The 22654-nt window shown below is 39.2% G+C and overlaps 1 protein-coding gene across 1 annotated transcript in view; it reads left to right on the forward strand.

The window, feature by feature from the left end:
* Positions 1-22654, forward strand: part of GLIS1 (GLIS family zinc finger 1) — a 176151-nt gene that overhangs the window by 78520 nt on the left and 74977 nt on the right. The window contains exon 4 of the mRNA XM_028733439.2: positions 351-1443. Coding sequence (XP_028589272.2) covers positions 351-1443 — 1093 coding nt within the window. The remainder of the gene's footprint in view (positions 1-350; positions 1444-22654) is intronic.

The raw sequence follows: 22654 nt of genomic DNA on the forward strand, positions 1-22654 counted from the left end.
CTATATACAACTAGTGGGGGAGGAATGGAATTAGAAATAAATAATGCTCTAATACATTTTGTCTGCAATGCCCACTGAATAAGATATGTAGAGGTTATTGAGGTGCTGCCATTTTGAAAACAGCTGTAACAGTACTTTGCTCTTTATGTGTGAAACCAACACTATACGAGATGCTACTGCTTTTCCAGAGAAAGCAGCTAAATAATTTTCAAATGCAGTTATTATAAGATGATGTACACAGAAAGATGAACTCTATTGTCCCTTGCTAAGGAGCTTAATAAACATTGCATCTTGAATGAAATGCTACAATTCTCTGCCACTTAGTGATGATAAATGAAACTGTGTTTCAGGCCTCCCGCATTTCAAGAATCAACAGATTCTACGACTCTGTGCATGAATGGAAGCCACACTACTCAGCATATAAAACAGGAGTGCCGGAGCGATTACAAGGGCCTTTCTGAGGTTTCCACACATAGAGGGATTACCGAAGGAATGGAACTGAGAAGCTCAGGCAGCTTTCATCCTGAAATAGACCTAATGAACAATGGCCTTACAAATTCACTTTCATCATACTTGTTTAATAATGAACATAGCTCCTCCCTGGGCTCATTGTCACTCAGCAGCCCTCAGCATCCTAGCAGGCACCAGGCAAGCAACCTGAAGAAGAGATGCATCTCCATGTTGCCGTCTTCCGCTGATGGGATAGATATTACAACTATCATCCGCACGTCACAAACGTCACTGGTTGCCTGCGTGAATGGACTGCGGACTAATTCAGCTGGTGTTTCCCCTTCTCCCGGAGAGATCGCTCTCCACAGTACACAGAAAGCCTCTCGTCCCCAGTCTTGTTCCCAACCTGGGAACCATTGTCATCTTCCTTCCCCTTCGGTATGCCTTGTACCAGTTTCCACTGAAATTGTCCGAGGTGACTGTGATCATTCGCAAATGCAGCAAGCAGGAGAAAATGCAAGCCTCTGTCTTATAATGAACAGTGCTAGTGTTCCTCATCAAGACACTTCACATAGCAGTCAGAAGTTGAATTTTTTAAAACAAGAACCACTTGATGAATATTCTTCCACCTCAGATCTTTTTCAGCATAACCAAGAGCTGCCGCCACCTTATCATTTGCACCAGCAGCGAAGCCAAACTCAAGGGACGCTGTCTCATTTACATGCTTCCATGTCTCCAAAGACAAACGAATGCGAAGAGCAGGAGACCAACAATGGCAAGCAGGCCTGTCGGTGGATTGACTGTAGTGCTGCCTATGATCAACAAGATGAACTGGTCCGGCACATAGAAAAAACACACATTGATCAAAGGAAAGGAGAGGACTTTACTTGCTTCTGGACAGGCTGTGTCCGTCGGTATAAACCTTTCAATGCTCGTTATAAACTGCTGATTCACATGAGGGTTCATTCCGGAGAAAAACCAAACAGGTGCATGGTAAGTCTGGAATATATTTATTTGACTAGAAACATGCTAATGTCTCTGGACTTCTTCCTCCTCTTAAAAATCCTCTTCCAGCATTATCAGGGTGCTTTTCCTGTAACTTATTTCCAAGCAGGATTTGACTAAAAACATACACTCTGAGTTCTTTGCACTCTTCCTTCCTTCACAATATCATTCCAGCACAGTAATGTTTTCTGGCAGTTTGGTCTGTAATGCTTCCAAGATGATTCCGTGTTGTGAGGGGCACGGAATATATACATATTGGGGTGGGGGAAGTGTCTGAGATATAAATGTTGTAATGTCAAAGAATAATATTTTGTTGCCCTCTGCAAAAGCTTGACTCCTAATACAGTTGTTTATTTTTGAAATGGCCATTGGAACATTAATATGATGATCAAAGCAGCCTGCAGCAATTTGACATGAAGGAAGGGTCATTGTGCCTCTGGTGACATTTAAATCAAACATGAAGTACATTTAATGAAAATTATTTTCATTCTGCCTTTTGAACAGTATTCCAACTGAGCAGAAGCCTTTATAATTATAGATGGCAGAAAAGGAAGGGAATCCTAGTAGTAGTAGTAGTAATTATTATTATCATTCACAATTGCAGTTGAGCATGTCATAAAACTTTTAGGATGGCTTTCATTTAACTTTCAAAAGAAGAGTTTTGAAATAAAGCTGTTTTCTTCTGATCAGGCAGATCTAAGCCACATTATAATTCCAAAGAGAGCATCTTGGAACAGTGTTGTTTCTGCCTGTGTTATCGCAATAATGTGGACAATTAAAATAAAAGCTAATGACTTGCAGTTGGCTTTCCACATGCTGAAAGCAGCAATAATATGAAACCCTGAATAGAATAGATAACAACAAGGAAAGATTGGTCAGAACTTCCAAACCCAGCAGTGAAATATGAAACTTTTGTTTGCAACCCCAAATGTATTGCTTACAAAGGAATAACCACACCAGCAGATTGGGTTGCCTCATCAAAACATCAGCAAGTAGAAGCACTTGGGAGATTTGGTGCGGGGGGTGGAGTGGGGTGGGGGAGAGGTTTCAGTGGAGTACAGTGGAGATGTGCTCTGAAAAAAATGAACACTCGCTACATACTATGGCTTTGACATTCTGGAATGGCAAGCATTCCCTTTAAACTAAGATGTCCTTTTACATTAAAAAAGAGCAAGAAGACTTTAGAGCAAGCATTGGGGAATATTGGAGCTATTACCAAGCACAGTCATAGGGTAAGGAATAATAACATAGGTCTAGTTATACTTCTTTATGATGGTGATACATTCCTCATACATCACAGTCATAAGCATATCTAGGTATACATGAATGGTTTTCTGAGGAAGTTAAACAATATAGTGAAATAGTAGATGGTCTGCTCTAGTTTCTTCTATGCATCGGCCATAGGGCATCCACTATGTCCCATATTATGCTTTCTGTCTTTCTCTATAATTTCTATGGTTTTACTTTATTTAATCTCAATACTCTGTTCAATTTATTATTTAATATTTTGAAATATCAAGACAACAAAGAAACTGCTTTATAGTACTTCTTATCCTCCTTATCTGAAACTATATTATATATATATTATGGCACCCTTTAAATATTTCCATTAAGCTAAAAATGGTAAATAATGGTGTCTCTGTGTATTCATGACCAGACATCTAAAAACAATTAAATAGTATTCACAGCTTTCCTAAAAAAGCACATTGTTTTCTAGATACTAACTGTGAACAAATAAGATTTACCCGAAAGTTAGTTTATTGAAAAAACCATCACTAGTTAACATGCCAATTAGAACAGATAATTTATGTAGTAATAGAGGGAAGCATCATGTAGAAATTTAAACCTCCAGTTTGCATCTTCTAAAGACACATTGTGCTGCGTTGGAGTTAGAAATTTGAAACTATGAAAATATCTGGATTACTCAGCAGAGTTGGCTATATAATTTTGTAAGTTGTTTTTAAAAAGGTGGTTAAAACCAATGTACTGGCTTCACTTTTCTCTTTGTCTCTTTTATAAAAGTTTGTTTTAAAATTAGAAAAGCTTGGTTAGTTGCTTTTTTATAGTGATGAAAGATGTGGTGTAGAAATCTAGATTTACTCGCCAGCAAGAAATACCCTCTCCGTATTTTCTTTGAAGTGTGTGTTTGACAGCTATTTTATCCAGTATAGCAGTTTTCTAATGTTACCTTCCCAGTTAGCATTTCACACAAACCAGCTGTTGTAATTCAGGGTAAGGAAAACTGTGAGATTCCTGTCTTTATGTTGCTGTGTTAATCTGTATTAAATAATGAGCAACACTGGAAGAATATTGAGTTGCAAATAGGCCATGAAATAGTTGCATACGCTTTAAATAATTAATCTATTTTTCATGTATAACAGAAGACTTTCAGTACTGGTGACAGAGCAATATTTTGAATGTGCTTTTGTGACCCAGACAGAATGAAAGAACCTAGCATAACAATACCAGTTGTGATGCCCAGGCAGACTGTTAATAACTGTTTAGTAACTGTGAGTAAAGGAAAAGAGAGTTAAATATTTGAAGTAAAAAATGCATCTTTAGGATTATGACTCTGAAGGGACTGTTAAAATGTATATTTCTCGCCAACGTTGGTTTTAAAATGTTAGAAGGTTAAGATCTTAAGGAAACATATCTTCAAAATCATTGCTGTACTAGGACTATATGCATTTGTTCTTTTTGCTGCAATATTACTGTAAAAAACGTGTTATCTTTGGAAAAAGTTAATAATGACGAGTTCGAAGTATGAATTATTTTGTGCGCATTGATGCCCTGCGTAAATTTAGAAACAATTAGCAGATTGTTTCTAAAGCCAAGATCAGTAACAACAACCAGCGATCATTGTTGGGTGGTTGCCGTGGCCCTGTACTTCTCCCTAGGCGCCCCCCCGTAAGTGATTCCTTTTTCTCTTGATGTCCTTCCAAGGCACATTTTTATTTTCTTTGATTATGGGTATCTTTCCAGTCTGTTCAGCAAAATTTGTTGGCTAAATATGCATTGAACGTGTTCACAGGAGGCTGGCAACAAGTAGCTCCCTGTCTATATGCATAAAAGCTCCTGTCCATGTAAAATTATTAATTTCTTATGACAGGCTTTGCTACTATGTACTGTAATAGACAAAGGAATTTTGGAATTCAGGCTACTTGAGAACAGGAAATACATGAGACATTTTGATTGAAAAGTAAATGGTCCACTAAAATGGCAGTTAATCCTTTTATTATCTTTCCAACAGCAGTTTCCACAATACTTTCATGAGGTAAGCTTCCTTTCAGTCCAACTGTAACACTCATCATTACAGCTGGTTTAAATTTAGCCAGTGTGCTCTTTTCTCAGCAGCAGACAGAGGAAAAGTAAAGTTCTATCTTCTGTAAAGGAATTACTGATATATATATTTTTGGGTGGGGGCAGGTTCATTTTTGCATTTGGTGCCAAAATCTTTATGAGTCCTTTTGTATTATCTGCTAGAATATTCTAATTAATTGATTCCTTTTCTACGTTGTGTCCTTCATTTGCGTGTGGGTATGCACTTTCTCCTGGTCTTCTTCTCTTTTTATTCTTTGGGCTGTATAAGTAGTCTGAAGGAAACTACCTAATCTCCTTGCAATATCCTGTTATGTTTCATACTTAACTTGTGTTATTTTAGTTTTATTAAATTTGGTGCTCATCTGCATTATGATCAGAAATATATCCAACAAAAATAATGATGCAATGCCTCTAAGACTTGAACTTTTGAAGATTAATTTCAAGCTTTTGTAGATTTGGTGTCCCAGACAATTGGAATTTTGATTGTCTGAGAGCAAAAAATTATCCAACTTAAATGTTTTCAGTTTAAAGCCTCCCCGCCCAAGATTTATCATATCATCTTTTACTTTCACCACCATTTTGATTAACAATTAATAGTGATCCCAATCTTGTACAATAATCTTTAAGTCCCTGTCTGCAAATGTAAATACATTATTTCCACCAGAAGAGGTGTTGGGGTGGGGCTAGTGAGGTATAATTTATATTATATGGTATTATTATTAATAAAAGACAACTTCCAAGAAGCTTAATGAAGTGTTGAAGAATATGTTTAAGTTGCAGAATTTTCTTATTTTAAACCTGAGTATCTATGTTTAAAAAATTTCACAAGGATAACAGCTGTCCAATTAATGATTCATGAATATATAAATTTCCAGAGTGGTAGCTGTGTTATTCTATTGTCACAAAAATAACAAAAGTGCCTTGTGAATCCTTAAAAACTAAAAATATATGGCATAAGCTTTTGTGGACCAGGGTTCCCTTCATCAGGTGCATGAAGAGTTATCTAGATCTGCTGATAAATACATACATGCACCTTGTTCTGGTGTGGTAGTGGTGGTGGTGTTCATGTATGGTAATTGTAAATGGTGACATTAGAGGGGAAAGCACAGGCAGTGACCATTACATTATTAACAACAATGTGTCATGAAATATAGTGTAGGTAGTATTCACCTATACTGCTTTATGCTCATTTTCCTTTACCTAAATGAAGGCAAGACACCTTGCTTCGCTGGGGTTCTTTCAGTATTTGCCTAGTTGAGTAGGAGCTGGTTTTGAAAAAGTGGGCTCTGCACTCGTTGAACCATATGGAGGGAATGCTGGCATGGGTCTTCCCCACAGAATTGATGGCCTTCAACATGTTTCTGATTCATGGCTTGTTGATGCCCTGGTTGACCTATGGAATGCAGAGATTAGTTTAATGGTTGACATTACGGCTCCTAGGTGTTCTGTTTTAGATCGCAAAGTCTGCATTGCAACTCCTCTGCCCAGAATTGAGGGATGAAAGAGTTTGATAGTGGCAAAAGACTTGATGTAAATGCTACCAAACACAGGCTAGAACTTATTGATGAATCTATTCTGTGGTGGTGATAATGGCAAAGAGGCATACTCTTTTGCCACTGCTGTATCCTTTGTTCTTTATGGTCCATTGCAACTATGCCCCCATACCGATGTAAAGGAAACTTTGGGAGACTGCTGTAACATGTTTGCTGTGAACATCAAAAAGAATGCTAAGCATATCCTTTTCTATGTGGATGCCACAGTTGGCACAAGATAGTCCAGTGAGGAGTCTGGAGTACCATATAGTCGTCTTTTGTGGGATGGGCTTCATTTGTCGCAACCTGAGAATGGTGACAAGATGCTTGAAGCATTTTGGCCCACTTTTCAACTCTATCCTTGACCTCTCAGGTTTTTTACTTCTAGCAGTAAGGGGTTGGCTGACTAAGTCCAAGGGGGTAATTCCAGCCATCTTTAAAGAGGTTAGTCCTAATTGTTGCTAAGGAGGTAGTTGCAGGACATTTCTAGAAGCTCTCTGAGGACACTGCTTGGATTTATTTCAGTTTGGTTTCAGAAACTTTCTTAGTCAGCTTAATGCAAGTGTGGGAAACCTCCAGATGTTGCTTAACTACAACTCACAGCATCCCTGGCCATAGGCCATGCTTGCTGGGGCTTATGGGAGCTGTAGTTCAGCAACATTGGGAGGGCCAAAGATTTCTGTCACCTGCCCTAATGAATAATGTGTACTGGGAAAGGGTAAGAGGGAACCCTGCTTCTTCTAGATCTCTTTGTGGTGGTTGATACTATTGATCATGGTATCATTCTGTATAAGCTTTTTGGCATGGGTGTTTTGCTTGTTCCATTCCTAACCTGCAGGGCTGATCCCAGGTAGTAGTGGTGGAAGACTACAGTTTAACTCTGTGGCACTGATGCTTCAAAATCCCACAAGCATCTCTCTTGTTCCCCAGGTTGTTAAACATCTGTTTATTGAATATTGGATTGTGTACATGTATGATTCTATAGAGATTTGTTTTTGTGAATTGTATCTTGACTTGATCAACATGAAGTAACTTATTGAAATAAATATTTTTTTAAACAAATCAAACATTTAAAATAAATTAAAAATAATAGTAATCATATACTTTTTGTGGTACTACTTTCTGTAAAGAACTGTACAGCAAGCTTGAATTATTAGACTTACTCAGCAAAGTGGTCCAGACTCTCTGTGTTGTTTTATTCTTCCTATGTGTAGAGATAGCATGTCCACAAAGAAGTTCCTGTGTCCTGATACCATGCAACTTGCATTGGCCTTTGTTTTGAAATTGCACCCAAGGCATTTAAAAATGGGAAATGGAAAAAGCATGTTCTCATAATCCAACTCGGTAAAGTTTGCACAACTTGCTCTTTGTTTCATCATCCCAACAATAAATCTTTCATTTGTGTCAGCTGAGAGTGCCTACTAAGTCTGCAAGTGATTACTTCTATGAATTGTGTTGGTACCTTTGCAGTACATGAGTGAACGATAAAATGGGGAGTTGATCAAGACTCTTTTATGGTCTGGCAGGAAGCCTCTAACAAAACAGTCTTGATGCATGGAGTTTCATCCAAGTGTTTCTAATCTCTTACTCTGTTAACCTCTGTGTGCAGGTTAAACAAGCTAAAATTATTCCTTTACGCTGTGGAAATTAATATTATCTGATCAGAAATGGTTTTGAACATCCTTCAGAGGGCAAGTTGACACAGTAAAAAAATTAGACTTGTGCGTTGTCTGTTGAACCTTGAGAACAGAATTCCAATATTGTGACTGAAGTGAGGGAAGGTAAGTCATTTTCATCCTCATTCATAGAGAGAGGCCAGCAATGATTGAAGCCCACCGTATCCAGGATCCCCAACACTATCTCAAGACATTTTGCTGTCACACATTAAAATCCAACTGGACCAGCAGTGGTTTTTTCCTTCAGCACTGGTGATAGGATGGTGTACTCCACTTCACCTAAGGCAGCAGACTAGCTTTGGGTATGCAGAGCAGACCACATGGCACACACACCTTTGTTCTCTTAGCAAGTTACTGCTGCTTGCTCACTGCTTTTCTTGGTACCTGCCTGCTGCTCACTCAAATATTGCAATGTAGTAGTGTCAGCATGCATCATGTGAGCAGAGCAACATGCATGTACACATGATCCATGTTGGAATGGATGGCTTGGGCTGGCTTCTTCTTTGCCTGCTCTCTCCGTCAGGGGCCTTTCCACACAGAATTGTTTGAGACATGTTGAGAGGGGGATTTGGCCAGACAGCCCAGAAAAGTAAGCATTGCCACCAAGGTGCCTGCTCAAAGGGGAGGGACTTAAGAAGAATGGCTGGAGGACCTGCTGCTCAGAACTTAAGAAGAGCCTTGCTCCAAAATGATCATAGGGATGGAGTAACACCCCTATGGGGAAAAGTCGCAGCATTTGGGACTTTTTAGTTTAGAGAAATAGTGAGTGAGAAGTGACATAATAGAAGTTTATAAAATTGTGCATAGCACAGAGACAAAAGTTAGAGAAATTTTTTTGTCCCTCTCATAACCCTAGAACGCATAGGCATCCAGTGAAGTTGAATGTTGGAAGAATCAGGACAAATAAAAGAAAGTACTTATTTGCACAGTACATAAACTATGAAACTTGCTCTCACTCGAGGCAATGGTAACCACCAGCCTGGCTGGCTTTAAAAGAGGCTTTAAATTCATTGAGATTATCAATGGCTACTAGCCTTAATAGCTCTGCTCTGTCTTCACAGTCAGGTCATAATGCTTCTGAATACTAATTGCTGGCGACCCCAGGCAAGGAGAGGGCTCTTGTGGTGGGCTCCTGTTTGCAGGTTTGCCACAGGTATCTGGGTGGCCACGGTGAGAACAGGATACTGGACTATCATTGACCTGATCCAACAGACTGTTCTTGCATTGTTATGATGGCGAAGCTTACTCATGAGTCTTTTGCTATATACCTTGCCAAAACCTTTTTGAAAGTCCAAGTATGCTATGTTAACTGGATCACCTCTACCTATATGCTTGTTGACACTCTCAAAGGTTTGTGAGGGAATTGCCCTTGCAGAAGCTATGCTGCCTTTGCATCAGCTGTTATTGTTCTGTGTGCTTGGTTAGTTTATCTTTAACAATACTTTCTACCAGTTTCCCCAGAACCAACATTAAGCTAACCAGCCAGTAATTTCCAGGACCATCCTCATCCTGTATGGTGTTACATTGACCATCTTCCAATCTTTATGTATGGAGGCTGATCTTGGGGGCAAATTACTCTTTTTGTTAGAAGACCAGCAATTTCACATTTGAGTTATTTGAGTACTCTCCGGTGGATGCCATCGAGGCCCAGTGATCTGTCAGTTTTTATTTTGTCTGTTTGCCTAGCTCTTAATCTCTCCTCCCTGCTAGGTACTTCAGTTCCTCAGACTCCCTTCCTACTAAAGTTAGTTCAGGCACTGGAACTTGCCCTATATCTTCCATTGTGAAGACAGATACAAATAATTAATTGAGCTTCTCAGCAGTCTCCTTATCTTACTTAGCACACCTTCGACTCCCTTGCCATCTAAGGGTCTCCTGCTACTAATATATTTAAAAAAACATCTTGTTGTTCATCTGTACACTTTTAGCAATGTGCTTCTCAATTCTTTTTTTAGAATCCCTTATTGTTTGCTTGCACTTCTTTTACCAAAGTCTGTGTTCCGTTTTGTTCTCTTCATTTGAACAAGACTTCAATTTTTCTTTTAAGAAAGCCAACGTCTTGAGATAAAAACTTGTTTGCCTGTGCCATTGCTAGGCCTTAATCCAAGCCCAAGTCATTAGGGGTCTAATGCTAATTTGTGTGTGACCAAACTCTGTTTTCCACGGTTGATTTTGCTCCCCGTAGTGGGGAAGGAGCAAGTTCCTTCCCTGCTTGCTCCCATCATATCACTTGGAAGTTGGTACAAATGTGTTCCATTAATACTTTGTATTATTTCCCTTGGATGTTATTTGTATTTGCAAATAGGACAAAGCTAAAAGTTTTACTTCCAAGTCGTTAGCAAGCAGGATCATGTCTAGGCTGAAACACTGCAAGTGACTACTTGTGCTTCTTTAGTCCATTGAGCCATCTGTCATGGATGCTTTAGTTTTGATTCCTGCATTGTAAGGAGTTGGACAGATGACCTTTGGGGTTCCTTCCAACACTATAATTCTATGATACTCTAAACAATTGACTGCATTTTTATATAACATATGGGATCTGTGCTTTGCATATAAACAGTGACTGTAATATGTTCATGTTATGATTCACATTTCTAATCTTACAAGAGTAATCTATATTAGTAATGTTGTTGAGTTGTTGCTTTAAAAAAACACATGCACATAACTGGTGGATTAGAGTTAATTAGTTAAAATGTTCTAGAGAGCTTATCCCCATATTAGAAGAACAGCCAGCTGACTTTCATGTCCGGAACTATAGGAGTTCCATTTTGTTGTGGCAAGTCTCCATCTCTCATTTTAGTGTCTTTGGCACTCACTAAGAGGATAGGAAATTAAAGAATTGTTTGAAAACATGGAACACTGGCTTTTAAGGGAAGATTAAAAGAGTGAATTGTGTCCAGCTTGCCCAAAGAAAGCACTAAGGGAGATGAGAAAGAAAAGGGAATATTTGCTTAGAAGAGTTCAGGAAGCGATAAGTAAGAGTTAACAAGATGAAAAAGAGCAAAGCCAAAATTGAAGAGGATCAAAAATAAACTTTGTTGTGAGGCCTCCTGTGCTATTAAATATTTTTTATGGAAGGTCCATCATTACTGGAAACAATTCTCAAACCACTTGCTTCAAAGTATTCACACTAGTATTAATGGAACTTCTTCATTTTAGGTTAGTTTTTTGAATTAAAATCAAGAAGCCACACATTTTGGGTTAGTCACTGGAAGTTCTCCAGGTTAAATGGTTGTTTATCTGCAGCCTGAAGCTATAAAAAGCAGCAACTGCACATTTCCTCCTTCTCTTGACCCTCCTTCATTTCATTGGCTGCTGTTTACAAAACAGGAAAATGTCTAGTATGTGGTGATGTCATCTTTTGGTGAAGGTTATGTAAGAAATCTGATTGATGATGATATAGTTCACAAGACGTTGCTTGTGGAGAGAAGACGTGTGACTTCTGTTTTCAGCGGTAACCACATGATCTCCGTAACATTCCATAACATCTAGTTTCAGCCTGAGTTACCTATAATTGGATTTGAAAAAATAACTAGATATTGCTGACCTAGATAAGTAGAATCAGACAGAAAGAAAGTTTTACATGGATTTCATAGATTTCAAGGAAGATAGGAATGTAACACCTCCAGAGGAATAATATCCAAGGGAAGGTCAGAAGATCGCCCTTGGGTTAATTTGCTCAAAGGAGGGTTATTTCCAGAAAAACTGCACCAGAGAGGGAAAGGGCAGAAATATAATTTCATTGTAATTCCTCTAGCAGGGTGGTGTAATTTTTTTTTTTTAAATTCTAGAGAATTTGAGGGATAAATAAATTAACACCTCCAGGATAGTGTCATCCAAATATTTTGTTGTGAATACAATGTGTACTATAGGTAATTCAAACGGCATCATTTACTTGATGGAATTTACATTTTTATAATTTATTGCTTCCTATTTTTGTGTGCAGTTTTGATACAGTTTTAAAGATATTTCCATTGTTATGCATGTGTCAGTTTCTATAACAGGAACCCTATGTTAGCGTCCACTGTGCACACAATTGGAATTGCATGACAGGGTGGTATACCACGCTTGTTGGCCCCACCTCCATCCCTGTAGTAGAAAGAACAATATCAAATATAGTTCAGGACACTGAGACCTAGTAATAGTGGACAAGGAGGTAGATCTTTTCTGGGCCTTGTCCTTATAGACTCTACATAAAGCATTTTGGATGGCTAAAATTAAGCAGCCTAAAACAAGTTTGCCTCTATCTTGTCTTCTGCTGTATGTCACAACTGGTCTTGAGTTGCTGAGCACACTCAATGGCCACTGTGTCTCCAGTCTATTCCTCTTCTCATGTCTCATGAAAAATACTTCCATATAACTTAAATTTACACTGTGTCTCCACTCCTACTTACTATGCACCCATTGCATTTCCAGCCCTGGGATTTTAACTTCTAGTTACACAACATTATCCAAAGTGCATATGTATCTTGTGTTTTGTTAGAAGATGTGTTGTTTCTCAAACCAGCTTCACAATGATTGGCAAGGTGTGAGCACATCTGCATAGGGCAAAGACATCCCTGGCCTATCAATGCCCCCTGGTATGTAAGCAAACAGAAACAAATTGAAGCTAGGGAGGAAAGAACTTTGAAACACTCCTACTTAATTGCATTCTATGAAACGCTCCTACTTAGTTGCATTCTAAGGCAGTAATGTCAATGCACCCTCATTTGGAGATGTACCCCTCTTTCTGTCATTTAACTTGAAGGTTCCATAATGTCACCCTAGATTACCTGCTCTTGCACATTGACCTCTAATTTCTATCATGGCTGACTCAAGCTCACTTTAATACTATGTGGCCAGTGCAGTAGGTGATGTGAGACCTCTATGACACAGTAGCAACTGGAGAATGGGTAAGGGTTTGAGTATCTACCTTTTCTCTTGGGATCAATCCAGAAAGTGTTAAGCTTTTTAGGTAGTAATTTATGCGTACATTCATACATTGGGTTGTATCCCATGCTGCACAAATGATGTTCTACTTGTGCAGTAGAACTTGCCCTTCCTCTCCTCTCTCCTTGCTCTCCCAAAATCTGATCTGGAGGGTCCCTCAACTCGTTTGAGTGCTTGCAAAAGGCAGCCATGGGGTGCTTGCCTCTGTCACCTCTGACAAACCTTCCTCCCAGGGCCTCATCAACTTACCAGTTTGTAAGCATGCAACCCCGCTTTAAATGCTTGTGATGTCTCTATCATCTATCACTGCTGTGCAAAAGCCTTCAACAGTGCAACATCAACTAATTTTGGCATTTGCCACTGCAGTACAGTATGAACTTTCCCACCAGCCACAATTGGTTTCATGGCATGTTAAAACCACTTCTATAAATCCCTATTGTTGTCCCTTATAGTTTGCCTTAGTGTGTACTTTGCTTCATTACCAAATGGAGTTTATTTAAGTTTATATTTAAGCAACTTACTCTTGGGTTTTAAAGTTCATTTTTCCAAGGACAATTTGTGAAAGCATCCATTGTAACATAAACAAAACCACATTTTTTTCTTTTTAAAAAACTGGCTCACTCTTACTTTAAATCCATGGTGTTATGCCCAGAAATTATTTGGAGTACACGAAACTAATGTGCAGCTCTGCCACCTTAGACAAAATAGACAGTTAAATCTGTAGCTTATATTGTGTGGTTTGGATTGAGATATTGTACTGACAACATTGTAATTGTTTTAATGCTGTTTTTCCTTGCCATGAATTGTACCATAATATAGGGAGAAAATGAAAATAAAGACTGGAGCATTGGCTTTAAATGTACTAACTGGTAAACTACAAAACTGCAAATTATAATTTTTTGGACTATTGCAAACCAATTTTAATTTTGATTGTGAAAGTGTCTTTAATCCTGATTTCTGATTTTCATGACTATTGGGAGCCTACAATAGTTGTATTCATGGCCTCAGTCTGGTTCTGATTATTTTTTATAAGCATTTTTCAACTTGGACACAGGCAGCACTCACTTTTAAGTTGCTTTAAAATGTAACCTTGTTACCAGATATTGTGATACTTCTCTCAAAAACATGACCTGGATGTAGACAATGGAAATGCAGCTGAAACCTCTCATGGTCACGATAAAGGCACCATGAAGATATGGAGCTGTAAGTCATCACAAAATCTAAAGTGGTGTTTATCTGGAGTATTGGGTAAATGCTAGGTATTAATTTTGAGTCAGGACCAAGAACACATTTTCAGTGCTGTGAACCATGTGAAGTGAATGTTACAAAAATCCAGTGCAAAAGGTATTTTTCATTCATAGGAAATAATGTTAAGACTGTGGGAGCAATTTAGCAGGTTGCTCTAGTAGACTGTTTGTCCACCAGCCCATTGATTATTCCATTACAGTATATATAAAAAGGCAGTGTACAGTGGTACCTCGGGTTAAGTACTTAATTCGTTCCAGAGGTCCATTCTTAACCTGAAACTGTTCTTAACCTGAAGCACCACTTTAGCTAATGGGGCCTCCTGCTGCCGCCGCGCCACCGGAGCCCTATTTCTGTTCTTATCCTGAAGCAAAGTTCTTAACCTGAAGCACTATTTCTGGCTTAGTGGAGTGTGTAACCTGAAGCGTATGTAACCTGAAGCATATGTAACCCGAGGTACCACTGTATATACAGTGCAGACAGGGCTCAACAACCTGGGAACATAGCCCATCTAGGAGAAGGAAAACTCTTATCCTAAACCTCTGCTGCCTTGTGGGATATCCTTGGGAAAAGAAAAAGCTATGGAGTAAACCCTACACAAATCCAGAGTGGAGTTCCTAAGATGGTTGGCACCTTGTACACCACCTTCCAGCAAATCCTGCAACAAAGCTGATGCCAAACATATTGCTCTGCTTTCCTTTGGACCACATCAGCAAGGCCGGGAGGGGGCTCTTGTCATCTGGGCAGCCCGGGACCACCATACACACTGCCCAGTCTTGTGCCCAGGGAGGTCACTTTGCTGCTGCTAATGCAGAAGTTGGACTTCATTTCTTGAGGCTCGCTCCATTGTCTCACGAGACAGATGGACGCCAACAACAATATATGGTGCCATAAACATGCATAAGTTATATGTTCACATATTGTACTAGTGTACCCGTGCGAACATTACTTACATCTATGAAATAAAATGTTGTTTTAAATTGAAGTATAATTGCCAATATCCTTTGTCAGGGTAATGCTTTTTTATCTGTATTATTAAGACTTATAAACTAACACTAATAACTTAATTCAAACAGTTCTTCCAGAAATGCTGTTCAAGTCTTGTGTTGTACTTTCCTTCGGTTTAATAATCCCCTTCCAAATTTATATTGGTTTCTGGAAAGAAGGACTTGTTAGGAGTGTTTTTCCAAATTGGCCACAATAATCCACTGAGATCTGCCAGCTGAATCATTGCTATGCTTGTGAAATTGCCAAGAGTGCTGTTGGGGAGGGGTTGAAATTTTCACAATACTGCACTGTTATTCATACCTCTTCTCTTACATTTGATCCAAAAGATGTTGACTGTGTACAAAAGTATTTTAAAACAGTATTCACACATTGTCTGCAATATGTGGGAATTATGCTGGTGTGTGTGTGTGTGTGTGTGTGTGTGTGTGTGTGTGTGTGTTTGGGGTGGGGTGAGGACCAAGTTCAAATCTGTATGGTCACAAATCTCATTAGGTTGACTTGGTTTATTTCCCAGTCCAATGTACTGGATTGTTGTGGATATCTCTGTTATAAAGCACTTAATCCATTATATGAAAAATGCCATTGTAAATAATAATGGAGACTTCAATGAGAGCCTAAATCTAGCTCATTTAAATTGGTTTGTGAATAAAGAAGACTATTGGTAGCATTGTATTACAAATAATACTGTATATATGTATGTGCTATTTACTGTATGATATCTAGAAGTTCATGTCCATTATTCACCTATACGTTTACACAAACACCTCACATTTTATTTACCACTATATCCCCATATTCCTCATAGCCTCTTCTCTTAGTTCTCTACCCCTTATATGTATAATGCTTTACCTTTTACCTATATGTATACAGTGGTACCTCGGGTTAAGAACTTACTTCCTTCTGGAGGTCTGTTCTTAACTTGAAACTGGTCTTAACCTGAAGCACCCCTTTAACTAATGGGGCCTACTGCTGCCACCACGCCGTTGCTGTGCAATTTCTGTTCTCATCCTGAAGCAAAGTTCTTAACCTGAGGTACTATTTCTGGGTTGGCGGAGTCTGTAACCTGAAGCGTCTGTAACCCGAGGTACCACTGTAAAGCATATGCATACTGCTACGCAGCACACATGCACTGCTTTGAAATATGCCTCATCATTGACAAATGTGTGCAATTTCTTGTTGTACGTTCGCATCGTTGGTATATATGTGAGAAGGCTCCTAAGCCATTGCTTTTTTTGTGATCTCTGGTTTTGCCAGGTCTAGGAGGCAAGGCAAGTGTTACTTCATTGATAGGAAACAAAGCCCATTTGTTTCTCAGATCAGAAAGCAGGTGTGACTGGGATTTTTCTGTATAGGTCAAATGCTACCACATGATTCTGCTCTGGCCTATTGGTGTTCTGAAACCTGATGACCTTGCTGATTACTCTGCATTTTCCACTTTTGGCTAGAGTTTGGTTGAATCTCTTTCTTAATAATTCCTTGGTATTGGGGGGATCACTGTGGGATTGAGTCCTAAAAGTATCTCCTTTAAGTGCCAGATAGTATGAAATGGCTAATGAAATAAAATGGACCTAGAACAGACCTTAACCTGAAGCCTTTGAAATTCTAGACAAGAATTGAATTGTTGTTGCCATTATTTAGGGCTGGGCAGAAACTGGATATGAAGACAGATCATGCAGTTTGAAGGTCTTCAGACTGAAAGTGGTTTCCTGGATGGAGGTTAGAGAGCGATCTAGGAATGTGTGTAAAACCAGCACCTTGTACAAATGAAGCATTTCTATTCATTGTGATGTCCATTTTTGCCTCTGGCCTTACTGGCGTAGGGTGCCTGGAAGGTTGCCTAGAAGGGAATTCAGGCCTTCAGCTGAAAAGGTTTCCCCACCTCTGATTTTTGGGTCTTGCATATTTTTGGTCATAGGAATCTGAATAACCATTGCATACTTGGGTCCAAGTGCTGACAGGCAGACAAGCAGCAGTGTAGCAAACGGACTGCCTAGTGGAGACACAGAAGTGTTACCTGGTAGGCTTTCCTAATGATGAGTTTCTCAATGATGGAGGGCGTAGATAACCATTGGGTGGCCCTCAGGATTTCTGGTTCAAGTAGAGAGGTGTCCATTACAGATTTTATTTCACTACTGCTCAGGCTTTCTGAGTTTCTGCTTTCTATATTGACCTCCTCTTTGCCCAACCTGCTGCTTTCCTAACTTTCTTCCTTGGCTTATTCTCCTGGATTCTCAACCCTTGCTTGCCCTTATGCTCGTCTATTTTCTTTACCCAGCAGCCATCCACTATCAGTGATGCAGGAGAGCCATGGATCTGCCAAATATATGTGTTTTACTAAATACCATATCCAGCTGTCTTTAGCCACTACTTTGAAGATCATGGAAGTGGCACCAGGGAAGTAGTGGATTTAACCCACTAGTGTTTTGCCATTTTTCTGTACGAAATTGCCCCTGGATATTTCTTTTAGCTTTGTTTTTCTACCACAGTACTAATAGCATATTGGGGGTTGATTACTTTTATAACAACAACAACAACAACAACAACAACAACAACAATTTATTATTTATACCCTGCCCCCCATCTGGCTGGGCTTCCCCAGCCACTCTGGGCGGCTTCCAAAAGAATATTAAAATACATCAAACATTAAAAGCTTCCCGAAACAGGGCTGCCTTCAGATGTCTTCTAAAAGCCTGGTAGTTGTTGTTCTCTTTGACATCTGCTGAGAGGGTGTTCCACAGGGAAGGCGCCACTACGGACAAGGCCCTCTGCCTGGTTCCCTGTAACTTGGCTTCTCACAGTGAGGGAACCACCAGAAGGCCCTCGGTGCTGGACCTCAGTGTCCAGGTAGAACGATGGGGGTGGAGACGCTCCTTCAGATATACTGGACCAAGGCCGTTTAGGGCTTTAAAGGTCAGCACCAACACTTTGAATTGTGCTCGGAAACGTACTGTTCATCAGATCTTCTCCTCCAGCACCACTTCTCTCGTCTTCAAAGCAGCCACATGTGGGACTACTAATTGGAAAAAAAAACACTGGAAGAGATCTTGACCACAGATCTCCTACAATTTCTATGGTTTGTCCCTTAGTTGTCACCTTGGAGTGGAGTCTGGTTGTCATTCAAAGGTCTTACTGTCAGTTCCTGATGTCATGTTAAATCTAGTTTAAAGACACAAATTTAATTTTAATGATTACTATACAAAACAAATACACATCTTTTTTTCTGCCTGGCATTTGTTATGATTTCCCAGTTATTAGCCAACACACCCTCTGATTTAACTATTCCACATACTTAGGTTGACTCAATATTTTGTAACCAACTTGTACCCATTTAGCCCCTTTGCAATCAACATCTACTTCAGTTATCATTCATTAATTGGTTTATAGGAATATTGCACTATTTCACAGGCTTATAATTTGCAAGGCAATTTTTCCTGCTCTCATTGGAACAGCAACAATAGTTTAAATGGATTTGTTTATGTCATTCTAAGATTATGTATAAATCTAATTTAGCTTTTGGAGGAAACTTTGTGGCTTTGGTGGTATGAATTATTCCCCCCCCCCCCCCAAAAAAAAAATCTCTTCTAGGCAGTATTCATTGGAACACAAATAAATCAGGGCAAGAGGAGAAGAATGATTTCTTTGCAATTGTGTTTATTGTTGCCTCCTAATTTTAGACTGAAGCTTGTTTTGGTAGATGAACACAGAACATTGGAGGTACATTGGAGGTAGATTTGGTAGGCTAATTTACACTGCTGTCATTATGAAAGCCATAATGATGGATGGAAATTTGCAACAGGGAAGGAATTGCAGCAGAATGCTCCTTAGGACTGTGTTAGTGGCCTAGGTCCCATTCTAAGAGATAATACCTCTTGTCCAAATTGGTATGCTGCTAGCCTGTACTTGCATTTTTGCAGCTAAAATAGCAGCATAGGGATTGGCTATTGAAGACTGGATCTTCTTGTGCCTAGAAGTAGACATTCTTTCCGTTCCCAAATGCAGTGTTTCTGAACATGTGGATTTATTTGTTCCTTGGGTTGTGCACATTAAAACAAATAAATGAAAAGACTTTTTTACCATGCAGATTTGACATATGAGGAGACTATAGTGCATGACATAGGAAGAGTGCATGGACTTTGAAGAAAAGGAAAGATATGAATGTAATCAAGAAATACAGGTGATATCCAGCTGTGGTTGCCCACTTGCACACTATACTTCTGCTCACACAAACACAACTCTCCTTCCCTCTCCCACTCCATGTGCTCCTTCCAAATCTAGAGGTTTGGGTCCCTCTGGAGCAGATTGGGAGGGGTTGGGGGAAGAGAGGAAATGGGTCCATTGTGTTTGCTGGTATGATGTTGGACATCACTCAGTGTCTGCAGCATTCTGAGTTTTTCACTTACAAAATGCAACCCGCATTTGCAAGCTTTAAATACAACAAAAAACTCTTCCTTCCGCTGTCTGTATAATGTAAGTGCTAATTACTCCACTGTTGAGATGGCCATGTGCGCAATTGTATTGGTTCTTTAACCAGTGCTTTTTCCCTTAGAAAAAGAGGTCCTGGTACTCACCATTAAGTTGTTGCAGTAAATGCCACACCTTTTAACAACAACAAAAAAGGTGTTTTCAGGACCCTTAAGTACTGCCTAAAAAAGGACTGCATTCAACACATATTCATACTGAAGAATGCCATCTCCCTCCCAGGAGGAGTCTGGTGGCTGCCACACTGTAACCAGTTATTTATATTTTGGAAGAATAAAAGTAACCAGAATCTTCCAGACTTTTTCTTTTCACTTTTGGGTCTCTGATATACTAAACTGTTTCTGTCGCTTCTAACTGTATTTAAACCCCAGCACTAAACTTGTTACATGGACAAAAGTTGGGTTGATTTCAGTGGGACTCACGTCCATATAAAGGTGTTTAGGAGTGCAGCTTAAATCTAACACAGATGTACTGGGGAGGAAGCGCAAACCCTACAGTAGCAGGCGTATATCTAGTGGTAGTTCCAGCAGTAAACTGGTTGTAAAAACGAATCCCTCGGCAAATGTGTGCGCAAATTGAGTATTAGAGGCCAAATCATGGTTCTCCTGAAATAGTTTTTTTCCTGCTTGGGCTGTGTTCAACTCTCAATCCCGTAACCTCATTGAAACAACAATAATAAAAAGAGTTGTAATGAAGTAAAATGTCAGCAAGATGATGTGTTTATAAAAGAACAGTTTTATGCAAATTCTGGCTAGGCTCAGCAATGAACAGTTGTTTACCTTTGTAGTCCCTTGATTCAGTGGCATAAATAAGCAAGCCTGTTTTCAACCTCTGCCTGTTGTGGACATTTTGCAGGAAAGGTGCAGTAGGCATTGTGCATGCATATCAACTCATGAAAGCGGTGCAGTGTTTCACCATAAGACAAAGCCTGGTGCCATTTTGTAATAGGTACTTTTTGCCTCCCCCTTTTCTATATTAAAAATAATAATAATATGTGATTCCTGTGGTGGAATACGCTGGAGCCTTTCCTTGCTGCTCATCAGGATTAAATTTCTGGTTGCCATTGGCAACCTAGCAGTCATATTTGTGGACCCCTATGCAGAATCTGACGCCTGTGGCTTATTATATGCAGTGCAAATGCTACATACAGCATCAACTTTTGTCAGCGACTAATATTTGACAATTTAAAAGGGATTCCTTTTAGTGCAGGTTTTATGTAAAGCTGTTTACATTAAAGTAACAGCCAATTAAAATGTATTATGTAACCCACATCAGAGTTGAGTGCAGATTTTCTGTTTTAACTGACATATGGCCTTATTTATGAAAATAAAAATCATCATGTTTTGATGATATGTTCACATAATTTATGTGGAAAACCATGGGGGAATGCTTTTACTGAGTAAACTATTATTTTCTGGGATTCATTAAGTTCCTTTTAACCCATGTGCACAGCTGCCCTCCCCCACCCAATTCTTTATCCTGGAACAAAGGGGCCAATATCGAATATGAAAAGAGATTGGGAACAGGAAAGAACAAGTTGTTCTATACCATCCCATGCCATCAGTAGTCTGTGTTTAGAAGTGCATATTCGTTTGACTCATTAAATAACAAAACTTTTAAATAAATCCCAGACCTGATGTTCCAGGCAGCAGTCCAAAAACTCATATATTTAACTGGAGTACATTTTTACTCCTATTGAATTGGACCGTAATGCATTTACTTCACATTTGTTGCACAATAGGTCTGCTAAGAAAGGCATGCAATTTGCATTTCTCTCCCAATAAAAGTAGTTTGGTTGATCGGTCAAGTCAATTGAACAAGGTTCAACTTGAGCATACATTTAATCTCATGTTCTTGTTAGGTTTATCTAATGCTGAGATGTTCTCCAGGTGCTCAAGTTAGATATTTGTAATGCCTGGGATTACAAGAGGTTGAGAAGAATGTGTGTTGAGGGGCAGAGAACTGACAGCATAGCAAGCATTCACATTCTGACAGCATTTGCATGGCTAAAAACCAGTACAGAGTGCAGATAGTCACATGACAAAAATAGTCATATGAATATTTAATCTCACAGCCAGATCACTTTCAATGTGTGATGAGATGAACAAGAAAAATGACTCCTGGTCGCACATTGGAAATCAATGTAGCAGCAAAACAGCTGTTGGATAACCGCTGCTGGTTCGCCAATGAGTTTTCATGTATTGATTTGATTTGATTTTTGGTCCACCATTCATTCAAAGCAATATAGACTCTGTGAGGGCTGTGCCACTATTTCTTGGGTCTACTACTGAGGGACCCCAGTTTAATAACTGCAGGAACATCTGTGCAAGCTCTTTTGGGTCCAGTGCACCTATGGTAGTTTTGAACACATACTCATGGTACGCCTTAAGAGTTTCATGAATTCTGGTGATGCACTTTGTTTCTGAAGAATTACTGACTTGGCATAATTATCAATTTAGAAGATTTGAATATCTTCAGTTGTACCCATTACACACTGGAAACCAGTGAAATCCATTGCACACTGGCATAGTGTAATCCCAACGTGACCCACTCCCCTCAGAAGATGGATGTCTGCACAGTTTCATGTCAAACAAGTTTCAGTGGCAGTCTCCTATATGTGATTTGCCTAGTCACATTCATAAGACTACAAAAGGATAAATGGGTTGAGGAGAAATAGGTTGCATCCCTCTCAGAAAATTTAATAGGTGACATAAAGAGTAAGCGTGCTGTTAGTTCAGCTTAGATGTTTTAAGTGCTGTATTTTACCAGAAAGTATCTGAAACTGCAAAGCTCATGACATATACTCTTGTGAAATTGATTATGCTGACTGTGATATTTGATTAATGAGTAAAGCATTCAAACACATATTTGGCTCAGGACTGTGATATTTAACGTCTAAGTGAAATTTTAATGGATTTGTCATACTTGACTTATGTCTTAATTGTGACGTGAGCTAAAGAAAATTAATCTCAGAGTATATCTTAATTATGAAAACGTGCACATTACAAT

The sequence above is a fragment of the Podarcis muralis genome, chromosome 5, assembly GCF_964188315.1.
Source record: "Podarcis muralis chromosome 5, rPodMur119.hap1.1, whole genome shotgun sequence".
NCBI classification, from domain to species: Eukaryota; Metazoa; Chordata; class Lepidosauria; order Squamata; family Lacertidae; genus Podarcis; species Podarcis muralis.